This window comes from Anthonomus grandis, chromosome 11 (assembly GCF_022605725.1).
Source record: "Anthonomus grandis grandis chromosome 11, icAntGran1.3, whole genome shotgun sequence".
NCBI lineage: Eukaryota > Metazoa > Arthropoda > Insecta > Coleoptera > Curculionidae > Anthonomus > Anthonomus grandis.
Genome location: NC_065556.1, coordinates 6,531,241 through 6,544,136, shown reverse-complemented (window position 1 = coordinate 6,544,136; position 12,896 = coordinate 6,531,241). Strand labels below are relative to the sequence as shown.

At 30.1% G+C, this 12,896-nt stretch overlaps 1 protein-coding gene across 1 annotated transcript in view; it reads right to left on the bottom strand.

Annotated features, from left to right (window-relative positions):
• LOC126742453 (uncharacterized) overlaps positions 1-12,896 on the bottom strand; it is a 1,408,556-nt gene that overhangs the window by 31,485 nt on the left and 1,364,175 nt on the right. The window contains exon 21 of the mRNA XM_050449100.1: positions 4,833-5,145. Within this exon, the coding sequence (XP_050305057.1) occupies positions 4,833-5,145 (313 nt within the window). The remainder of the gene's footprint in view (positions 1-4,832; positions 5,146-12,896) is intronic.

The window sequence follows — 12,896 nt, the reverse complement described above, 5'->3', positions numbered from 1 at the left end:
CATCAGCTGCCAAATCTGTAATGATGGCTAATAAGTAAAATCCAATCATTCAATTCAAGTAAATAATGAAGTGATTGAATGAAAAATCTCAAAACTGCTAAAGAGGCTAATACATTGAAACATTATTAACTTTGAAAGCAACAGAGGGCATCAATACAATAATATGCTAATGTCAAAGATGGTGGGAGCAGGTTCATGATCACTGCTACTAGTATGCAAGGTACTTGTAAAATCACACTTGGACGAAGTTATCTTTCTAATAGGGAAATTCGTCCATGTCACAAAAAATACAGGATAGTAAAGATAAATACAATCCTAAGCATTAATAGTGGCATTAATAATAACAAATGCAAGCCCTACAATGTTATTTTGTTCAGTGGAGCAGTAGATATGCCACTTGCGAAGAATATGGCATGCTACAATCTTAGTTCTACCGCATTATAAAATGAAAAGACCTATAAAGGAGAAACAATCTCTCAACCTCTTATTAAGACGTTTGATATGTTGGCAGGCTTTTTAAGCATATAACCACCAGCGATCATGACTATATTTCAAATATGTCATCCAAACAAAAACGATAAATTCTGATCTCATAATAAAATTAAATTAAAAATCTAACAAAAACTAATGATGTTACACACAGAAAAATCCCGATGGATTTTTTCACATTTTGTTGTGTAAAAAAAATGTTTAATTTTAATACACAACTGTTAGATAATATCTCACAGTCCTGTATAAAAATTCTCAGGCATTTTGTATATGTTTTAATGTGTATATTTTATACAATTATTGCATATTAAATTAATACACCATAAGTGGATATTAATTATTAAGATAATGTGTATAAATATTCCACTTTTTTTTTTTAATCCAATGCAGTTTGGTAAAAAATCTAATAACCAAGTATATTTTTACTACAATTTTTAATTAATTTTTTATTCTGGCTTGTGTTAATTTTATTTACAATTGTGTAGAATAAAAAAGATTCTTGCTAATAGCCCTTCACAATTATAGAATTTTAAAACATGTATTGTGTAGTTATAATACACAATTGTGTATAAAGGAGGACGCGCCCGATGCGACGCCCTTGCCTTTGCCGCAGTCAATATTAAACAATTGTAAAGGTATGCATCAAAATTTGCAGTCGATTTAAAGTTGTTAATTGAAAATGATTTAATAGGATATTTAAAAATAAGCCCAATCACCATAAGTTCTAATTTTATTTATTTAAATAATATCGTGATAATAACACGCGTAAGGAAAAAGGAAACGTAACTTTTTTAATTGGCGGTGTAATTTTTAAGATAAATTTGATTTGGCAGCATTGCTATAATTCCAAGTGCCACATGTGTTCAACTGTTCATTCTTCAGTTCTTCAATCAACCGGCCGGCATGGCATTAATTTGTTTTAAGGTTTTTTCGTTTCGTTAAGTATTAAAATTGCATAAGAAAAAAATGAATATATTCGTTGAAGATAAACTTAAGGAGTGGGGTTTATTGGACCAACTTCAGGAGCAGTTTGTAGGTAGGTAATTAGGTAAGCACCATATTTTTTTTGCATTTACTTACTGTATACTTTGGAATTTACTGGATATTTTGATGTTTAGCCAGGTAGCTGGTACCCATTTAGTTTTTCAGTGATAACTGATAACTTTAGTTAGTTATGTACCTGTAAATAAAACCCTTAGCTTAAAACTATATGTTGTTAATATGTAGGTATGTACCTACATAAGAATTTTCGTTAAGTTCCTAATTACGTGCCTATTAGGCATTTCTATTTTCTTTTAAGTTTTTTCGTTTTGTTGTGTCATTTATTTTTATTAAGTGATTTTGAAACAAATTGATGAAGGACGATTTAAAACGAAATAACAATCATTTTGATTTCCATGGGATATGAAAATCCGGTATATGTAAACATGCCAAAACCTTAGTTATTGTAAACGAACCACCCTATAGTCAACACATTTTTAAATTCTACATAAAATGTTAAAAATGTTTATGTATCATAATGTCATACTTGTTAACTATTTTTTTAATATAAGGTGTTGAAAATGGCACTTTTTATGACTTTAAAAGGGATCTAAAGATAATTCTGTAATCGATTTAATTCTGTTATGAAGAAAAAACAGATTTCAATTTTCCATTTCGTGTTTTTAATTTAAACTTTTTAAATGATTTCTAAGGTTTTTTCTATTTTTAACAGAATTAGCTCTAAAGCCTCCTTAAGTTATGAAAAGTGCAATTTTCATCACCATGTGTTAAAAAAAATTGATAGCAGTAAATGATTGTTGTTTTGTTAACAATTACCCGCCTGATATACTGTAGATGTTAAGTAACTACATACATATATATGTACAGGGTCATTTTTTATATTTGCGAGCCCATATACAGGGGTTAATATTAGTGATAGAGAAAAACTTTTTATACAAAAGTTGCATACTTTTTTCCGTATTATCTTTTAGAGTTTAAAAAAAAACAAAAGCGCATAGCAAACTTGATAAAACAATAGCAAGTTGATTTTCTTAAATGAAACACTATATATTTTCTGCCAAATCAAAAGACCTTTTTTCCCTGATTTTAATTTTTGTTTTTTTTTTACAAATCTAAAAGATAATACGGAAAAAAGTATGCAACTTTTGTATAAAAAGTTTTTCTCTATCACTTACATTACCCCTGTTTATGGGCACGCAAATACCCTGTACATAAATGTATGTGTTTACTAAAATCCTGTTTTTACAACTAAGAATTTCCATTTTAAGTTCCTATTTGCGTTCCTAATGTGTATTTGTAATACTACTACTAAAGTTTTTTTGTTTTGTTGTACAGGTTATGTGTACTTTTTTAAAAGGTATTTAAATAAAAAAATGTTTTTTTGAAACAATTGAATTTTTTTACCCTACCTATACAACTAAAATTTTTATAAAACCTAAATGTTAGAGTGCTTGGGAAAAACAGTCAATATGGAAAAAAAGTCATAATTTGCTTAAAATTAAATAAGCAAATTAAGTAACACGATGGGAAAAAGTGGAGCCTAACGTTTGATAAAAAAAAAATAAGTCAAATTAGGAAAATACATATTCAATCTGTATTTTTCTAATATGACTTCTTTCCTTACCAAACGTTGGGCCTCACTTATTTCCCATTTTTTAAAAGACTTATTTTATTTTAATCAAATTATGACCTATCCTGTTTTTTCCAGGCGCCCTAGAATTTATTATTACACAGATTTATGACGAAATTCTTTAAAATGTATTTTAAATTTTTAAACAATTTGTTTATTTTTTTTATACAAATATATTGATTACTTTTAAATTTTTATGAATACAAATACAAAACATTGTAATAAAAAACTCCAGTTCTTATGTTAATTTGATATACAACCCTAAAATAAGTAACCTACACTATATTTAAATTTATAAAACAATATATAGTATTATTAAACACAATTTGTAATAAAATTTTATAGTTGAAATGAAAGAAAATAAAATATATTGTAAAAACAACCTACACTAACATGTATTTAAAATGCACAAATTTTGTTTTTTTTCTGTACATACCATGTTAAGAAAACACTAAGAGTTTGCTTATTTACTGAACAATTATATTAAATAAATATAAAATATTGTCGAATTTAAGTACACAAATAGTGTACTATATATACAATAAAATAAATCAAATTGATACACAATTTGTTGATTATAGAACCACAGTTGTTTAAACACAATAGCATAGAGAAATTCTACACAAATTGATTCTGTACCATTTCCAGAATCAAATTGTATGTAAAATCTATACAATTGTTGAATTTTTATTCACATATTTTTAAGAGTGTACCCTTAGAACGCTATAGACGTTATCTTGGTCTCGCGTTATATTATATTATCCAATTATAGAATGAATGTGAATCTAATAAGTAATGAAGTGAATATTTAACTAAAAGAACTGTTTGTTTACCATCTGGTCTGGAGGGTGTTTCAAATGATCAGCTTGTAAAAGATGAAGTTCTTCAGAGATCTGTACTTGGATCAGCTTTGTTCCCGATTTACAAAAACAACTTTGTTCGAGACAATCAGAGGAGCAACTTAGTTATCTTTTTGGTGATATTACTATTTCATATAAAAGTAGATCATAGCTTTAATGTGGGTATTAATGGCTTTGTTTGGAATCTGAAGAATCTGTGAATTGCAGAGAGGGTGCATATAGATTATTTTAATATTATTGATTATTATTCTTGAAAAAAAAATTTCTAAACATTTTTTTGGTATATTAAAATTTAGTAAAAGGGCTTACAATGTATTACTGTTTTAAGTTTCCTCAAGTATTTTAATACAATTAAAAATTAAATTTAACTTATATTAAATGTTATTTTAACCTTAGACCTCAAAAATGTATTTTGTACCACAGGACTTAATTAATAATAAACAGATATTAAATATAATCAACCCCACCCCATCCTTATAAATTCTTGTAATATATTTAAACCTATTTAACTATGCACTTTAAATGATTGATCAAATAATTTTCAAAATGTTGATAAAACTGACATGCTTGTATTAAAAATTACTGATAGAAATTAATGAAAAAACATAATTACAATTTGTATAATCAATATACTTACAATTTAATTTCATTTGTTTAAAAGAAAATATTATAATTAATTTCAGATTATTCAAATTTTAATAATGGTTTAAAAAACTTGCGAAGAAGAAGGAAATATTTTTTACACAAAGTAATTATCTACTCTTGGAGAAGAGACTTCCTTCTAAGAAAGTATCTGTCTTATTAATTACTTGAATATACATTACAAATGAATAGAACAATTTGAAACTTACCTCTGGCTGAGTAAGCACCAAGATCAAGACATACGATCCAAATTTGGAACAATTGCATATAGTAGATCGTTCATCAATATATTTATGGTTGCATGTCTGGATATCCCAAGTATAACCAAATGATCCGCTATCAGCATATCCACACCTTATTTCCCATCTTTCGCCATTGCTAGCGTTTACCATATCTGAGCTAAACTTGTGCTGGAACTCTAGGGATACTGATACTTTGTTGTCTTTTTGGGAGTCGTTTTGATACACCTGCTCAAACGTTATAATTTGCGAAAATATTTGGTACTGGATTTCTGAACCATCTCTGCAAAAAAAATATAACTCGTTAGTCTAATATCAGTTTGTGTATTACTAGATTATTACATTAGAGGCTGAGACAGTACTAATTTACACAACTTGCTATAATATTGATATTAGTCAACATATGGATATTTGTTCGAATTCCAGAAGTTCTCTAATTAAATAAATTAAGGTATTAAATAAAACAGGTTTAATGTTTTACCAAAATTGCTTATTTATTAGAGTATTGCTAATTTTTTCTTTATTTACAGGCGATATCTTTATAATAACCATTATATTATAATATAATTATAAACCAGAATATTAAAAGTCAAATATATGTAATTTTGTACAATGACACAAATTTATTGTCAAAAAAATTACATTTAAATGCTCTACTTATATTTATAATTAATAATATTGAATACTTATATAATTTTAATTCAATTAGAATCTTTTATTTTAAAAATTATCAATACACACTCACATTACTAAAAATTTGTTCTCTGCAGCTAATGTTAGATGTTTATTAAATTTTGTAATTTTAGTTTTAATCTTTAAAAAAAATTGGGGAATGACTCAAACTTAAAACTGAAATAAACTTGACGTGTTGACGTTTACGGTATATCCCTGTTCTACTTTAGGGTACGTTTTCGATAATGTGTTCTGTATGTAAAATACCTCTTAAATAACTCGCTTCTAGAGTGGGGAATAGTTAGTACACCAATATTACGTAAATTCCGTTCATTGTATCTAAAAGTGATTTTTTAATAAAGATAGCTAGTAAATTTAAACTTAGTTATGTGCATGAGCCTTAAAGCACAATATGCTTTTTTTAGTTTTGCTGCCTCATGTTTACGAAACTGAAGATCAGAGTACAGTATCAAGTTATTGAGAATTTTTATATTGGGTTGGGTTGGGTTGGGAAAACTGCCACGGATGAATTTGCTAAGCTAATTTTTATGGCTATAAACTTCAAAGAGCTTTTATAAATCACAATAAATTAAAGTAGCTGCTTCTGAAATTTCGTTTAGTGAGAATGAACAAGAGATTGATGTTATATGCATATAAATATAACTGGCAGAAGTTAAGGCATTGATGAAACATGCACGTTTGAATTGTGAATAATAGAAGTCCCAGGACATTACCTGGAATTACTCCAACGTTGACTAAAAAAATATGTTTTAAGACCTTATTGTCTACAGTTGCTAAATACACTTATGCGAAAACAGCTTGCTAAATGTGTGCATTGAAGAAATATGTGAAAAATAAGGTCGCGCATCTTAAAACCGAAAGAATGTAAAATAGTTAGAATAATTTTATGAGTTTAAGATGAGTTGAGTTTTTATGAGTTCAGAAGGCATGGTATAACATATACGAAGTGATTCAAGATGGGTGAATACTTAACATAACATAAAAAGACTAGAATAAGATAAGAACATAAAAAGAAAAGAATTAGTAAAGAAAAACGCTGTTTGAATTTAGCATGTACTCAGGGGCAAGGCGGGATGTTTTATTTACAAATATATTCACAGATTCTCTGTTGACAAGTTTCCACACATTTTTAAAAGAGAAAATTTCCGGCTATATATTAACACATATTATAATATAAATTAAGTTATTGGTATTAGATCTTGGATTAAAAATTAAAAGTAGAAATAGATATCTCTAATTCTAAGCGCAAAAGTAATATCTTCAAAGCAAGAAAAAATTATTAAGATATTTATTCCTAAAACCGCTTCTAAAAAATTTAGAATATAAATACCGCAGGAGGACAGTAAAAGCTGCTGTCATCTTACGAAATGTCATCTTGTCAAACGCCTTTACATTCGGCATTTATGAAGTTCAGTATTTTTTCTGTAGTTTTTGGTTAAAAAAAAAGGTTTTATTTGAGTGTTTTTGTGAACTGTTATGATCCTGTGCCATTTGTGCCGCACTATGAGAAAAAAGACGATTCAAGCCGATCTTTATACCAGTAAATACCGATACTGTCATGACCTCATACTAAAGAAGAACCGTCATCATAAATATAGAATAAGAGATTATAGAAATAAACCTAAATAAAACTTATTAAGAACCCTAAAATAATTATAAAATATTTGATTTCCATAAAAAATGCTTTTTTTTTACATATGTACCTTTACTCTAATAAAGTACGTTAAAAAAGCGCATAAAGCATTTAAAAACGGTAATATTGTTTATAATTTAAAGCATAATCTATTATTAACAAATATTTATCATGCAAATATTTTTGGCGACGTCACTGGTAAAGGTACTTTGTGTCTGTGGAATCAACAATGCGATCGAGCGGCGTTGCGAATATGTTGCCTTTTTCTTTAATATACGTTATTTGCATTTATTTAACTTTGAATATTGACTTCTTTATACAGTATCTTATCATAGACCTACAGTAGTATTATTTTGTGCCTATAAAATAAGTGATAAATTTTTATAATTATATAAAGTGTTTTTTTGCCATTTCTACATAAGCATTGCATCAGTGACATTGCAAGCAAGAAAATTGCCCATAGTTCCACGGCAATGCAAATTCTAGCATTTCAATATGTTAAGGATGAGAATTAGAAATATTCGTTTACATCTATACAATTTTAGGTACGCCGGCCTACATCAAAACATAATATAAACACCATTTTAATGAAACATATTCGAATATGCCACTCATGATTTTTGCACACAACAAAATGATTTTAAATAGAACTGTTATTATAAATTTGCTACCAAAATTGCTATAAATGATATCTCTTAACATCTGAACACTTCAGCTACTCTCTTTTATACATGATGCAGTAGCCAATCAAATATCCTGGTGGATGTAACATGTAAGTTCCGTATTACTTTAATGACAGTGTTCCAAATCCATGTACTGAGAAGTACTGGGTATTCTTATTTGGAAAAGTGTAAAAGGTCAAGATTTTAGAAATTAGTACCAAAGACTCTTAACTAACCTCTTTCTAAAAATCCTGTATGATATTTAAAAGTTACCATATATTTAAATATTCTTAAGCGGTAATTTGACTAAAAAATATTTTATTCAAGCTAAAACAGAATTAAACATGTTGAAAATTCAAAAACAAAAATATCTGATTCCGATATTAAATATCTGAATTTAATATATTTGAGACCAGTGGCATGGAGTCTAGTTCATTACTATCAAATTTTTAATATTGTGAAAATCCTTTCGTAATAGTTTTCAATATTATGATAACATAATCAATTAGTTTTTCTATTTCTTCTCATTTCTCTACATATGTATATATATATATATACATATGAGCTCTTGTGCTCCTTAATTACATTATACATTTTTGGTTTATTTATCAATTGCTTTGTTGTTGTAAAATATTTACTGCAAATTCATTTTATAATTTTTATTATATAGGATTAAGAAATACTAAGGAAAAATATACAGTGTGGTGACTTTAACTGGAATAAATTCAGTTAAAACTAATCAAAATTTTTCTCGCAAAATTCCTGAGACCCGTCGATTTTTGTTTATTTTTTTTTCACATTTCAAGATAGTTTTTATATTTTTTCACCTACAGGGGGGGTCCAAATTAACCCAAACTTTTTTTTTCAAATGGAAAGCCACTTTTTTTAAACTTTCATTGAAAAGAGCCCTTTTTCCTGATTAAATTGCCCTATTTACTTTTGTGATTATCTAAAGGAGAAATACGAAAAAATAAATAAAAACCATTAAATTATTAAAAGTCTCGAAATATTTTGTGTTGGTAAATTTTTGGCGTGTTTGTTTATTTTATTGGTATCGAGACATTTCCTGACATTGTTGTAGTGTCACTGTTAAAGTGAATTTCAACCAGTTGTTAAATAAGTTAACTTATATTGAAATAATGCCTTATTTATCCGAATCCCACAAGATTGAAATCCTAATGATTATTGGTTATGGGGACAGAAGTCGTACTCAGCTAGAGGTTGTCCACTTATTCAGGCAGAAAAATATCCAGATTGGCCACCTATTAACCAAGGTACGGTTAGTAAAATCGAAAGCAGATTTCGAGAAGTTGGGCACGTGAGAGATGTTTCAAGACAAAGGTCTTCTAAAATCGATGAAAACACCCAATTTGATGTAAAGTTAGCGATGGAAGAAAATCCGGTAACTGCAGCCAGAAGAGTAGCTCGCGAAAACTCTATTCATCATAAATCTGTGCTAAAAATTTTAAAAAGTGCAAACAAACGACCTTATAAAATGCATCCCGTTCAAGAGTTATTGGAAGACGATCAAGATCGCATAGTTCAGTTTTGTGAATTAATGATGAACGCCATTGACGAAAATCGCATATCTTCGGAGTGGATCCTTTTTTCTGATGAGGCTACATTCACCCTAAATAGCCATGTTAGTAGGCAGAACTGTCGCTACTGGTCTGACGAGAACCCACACTGGGTAAGGGAAACTAATACACAATATCCCCAGAAAACTAATGTTTGGGCTGGCATAATTGGGAGGCAAGTTATAGGGCCCATATTCTTCAATGATACTTTAACTGGGGAAAGATATCTAGAATTTCTTGATCATGAACTAGTTCCAGTCTTACGTGCCTTATATCTGAGTCAGTTCGATCCAGATTTGTATGATGAAAGAATCTGGATGCAACAAGATGGTGCTCCCTTACATTATGCCCGTAATGTACACCAGTATTTAGATGACAATTTTACAAACAGATGGATTGGTAGAAGGGGTGCTATCGAGTAGCCGGCACGTTCTCCCGATCTCACCCCACTTGATTTTTTTCTGTGGGGACATTTGAAAAGTCAAATTTACATGAGCAAACCAGGAAACCCAGAGGAACTCAAAGAACGTATTAGGCAAGAAATCCGACAAATATCTCCAGAAGTGTTAGAAAATGTCAGAAACGAATTTTATTATCGTCTTGGGCCTTGCCAACAAGTAAATGGTGCTCATTTTGAGCATCTTATACATTAAACGCAACTTTTAATAATTTAATGGTTTTTATTTTTTTTGCGTATCTCTCCTTTAGATAATCACAAAAGTAAATAGGGCAATTTAATCAAGAAAAAGGGCTTTTCAATAAGAGTTTAAAAAAAGTGGCTTTCCATTTGAAAAAAAAAAGTTGGGGTTAATTTGGACCCCCCTGTAGGTGAAAAAATACAAGAACTATCTTGAAATGTGATAAAAAATAAACAAAAATCGACGGGTCTCAGGAATTTTGCGAGATAAATTTTGATTAGTTTTAACTGAATTTATTCCAGTTAAAGTCACCACACTGTATATAACTTATAATAGATGTAAATATTTTAATAACAACATATAAAAAAAAATAAAAAAATAAGTTTCAGTAGTAGACACTCTAGGATTATTATAGACTACGATTTAAAGGGTTTTGTCGGAGAAGTAAGGTCAATCTTAGTGCTATATCACATTAGGCAACTTTGGTCGCGCAACTGGTTGTACGACCAGTGAAATTACGTGCAGTTATATGGAGCTTGCCACACTCGGTTGCCGATCAGTCGCGCAACTAGTTAAGTCGGGCGACCAGCCAAATCTCATCGTTGTGATCAGTCTGGTCGCCCGATAGTCCTGGTCGCGCGTCTGGTTGCGAGTAGTGAAAATGCATGCTTGTATATTGAGCGTTGTCACACTTCGCGATTAGTTGCCTGAAAGCCGGTCTTGAGCAAGGAAGTTTTTCGATGATCTTTTTTTCTTTTCTGGACTTGTTCATTTCCTTAAGCAATGGCGTTTGATATGGAAAGGTTCATAATTGAAATTCATAATCGGCAGTCAATATGGGACTCATCATCAAGTGATTATTCAAATCGCGACTTAAAAAAAAAGAGTTGGGAAGAAATGGTAGATATTTTTGGAGGTGCAGAACTCCATAATATTAGCGAAAAGAAAGACTTGGGTAGGTTTTTATACAAATTTTATATTTTATTGAATCATCTTATTTTGCCAAGAAAGTATATTTCTATAACTAAAATAGTCAGCAAACGCATCACGGGTCGCCAGCACACTTCGCCCTCCTCTGGTTAAGCCCCTTTCCACAATTTCATTTTCGAAACCAATTATTTGCAAAGTATCATCAAAAGAATATTCATCTCGATCGCGCACAAAGTTATGCAAGATACAACATGTTTTAACAATGTTTTTTGCTAAATCTGTAGTCAGATTTAATGGTCTGTGAAAAATTCTCCACTTATTAGATAAAATGCCGAAGGAACATTCTATATATCGTCGAGCTCTAGATAATCTGTAGTTAAAAGTTTTCTTTTTATAACTAAGAGTATTTTCTCCGTAAGGACGCATAAGATTGACTTGTAAAGGAAAAGCTTCATCTCCTACGAACACATACGGAAAATGTGTCTGATCATTTTCTGATAAACTTGTGGGAATAGGAATATTTAACAAGCTGTTATTGAGTTTATAGTAAAGCGAAGTATCTTTCATAATTGCTGAGTCGTTACTCTTGCCATAGGCACCCACATCGACGTAAATAAAGTTATAATTGGCGTCACAAACTGCTAGCAAAACAATAGAAAAGTAATTTTTATAGTTGTAGTATAGTGATCCAGAATCGGTCGGCTTAATAAGCCTTATATGCTTTCCGTCTATGGCACCGATGCAATGTGGAAAGTTAGCATGTTTTTCGAAGCCAATTCCTATTTGTTTCCATTCATCTTCGTTTTTTGGTAGTTCTAAACAGGATTCTAGATTCCTACATATCGCTCCGCATACAGCCCTAATAATCGAACCTATTGTTGAATGTACGAGGGGATAGTAGTAATGGATTTCAATGAATGAGCAGCCACTCCCAAGATATCTGTAAATAAAATATATTTTTAGAATATACAGTGAACGGCAAAAATATGTAACAAATTCAATACAAGGTAAATCAGGGCGTGTTTGAAAAAATGCTCGCGCACGTCGATTAATATTTTTGGTGGCACATTTATTAACTTTGTTTTGTAGTATTTAATAGAAAGAATTTTAAATATTATCTTTAATAATGTAATTTTCCTAATTTTTTTTAGGTCAATCACTGCAAAAAAATGGAAAGGTTTGAGATCATGCTATACTCGAGAAGTGAGAAGATTAAAACAAAAAAAGTCTGGGTCTGGAGCTGATCGAAAAAGCGAGTAATTGTATTTTAAGCAGTTACACTTTCTACAAAAAGTTACCGCTATTAGAGAAACGCCAGAACAAGAGGAGCAAGTTGATCAGGAGCAGGTTTCTGAAGGTGGGGAAGTGTTAGTTGATCGATCGGAAAAAAGACCAATAAAAAGAAAATAAGGCACGCAGCTCGAAATAGAAAATGACCCGTTAATACTAACACTACAAAAATCCATAGATTCTCGCGAGCGTCGGTTACAAGAAGAATTTGATAAGGATCGCATGTTTCTCTTATCCCTTCTTGGCTCTTTAAAAAGGGTACTTGAGGAGAGGAAAATGGCAACCAAGATTAAAATATTGTCAAACGAAGATAATTCATTAAAAAACATTTTAAATTTTATTTTATTAATATAAAAATCACTTAAAAATATTCGTTCGGTATACCAGGTCATTTACCCACAAATTGTGTAAGTAACAATTTCCTGATTGCATGATGAAATAACCAAGTCATTTCCATCGTAAAAAGATTGCAAAAGTACTTTGTCGACAGAAAGATGGTTTGGAAAAAACCGGAAATTCTGCTGACAAAGAAAATTAACACCAGGGTACGACGAACGAAATTTGGCAGAGTTACGACCGGGTCTCGGGCAAGAAGAGGTAATCGAAAGCAG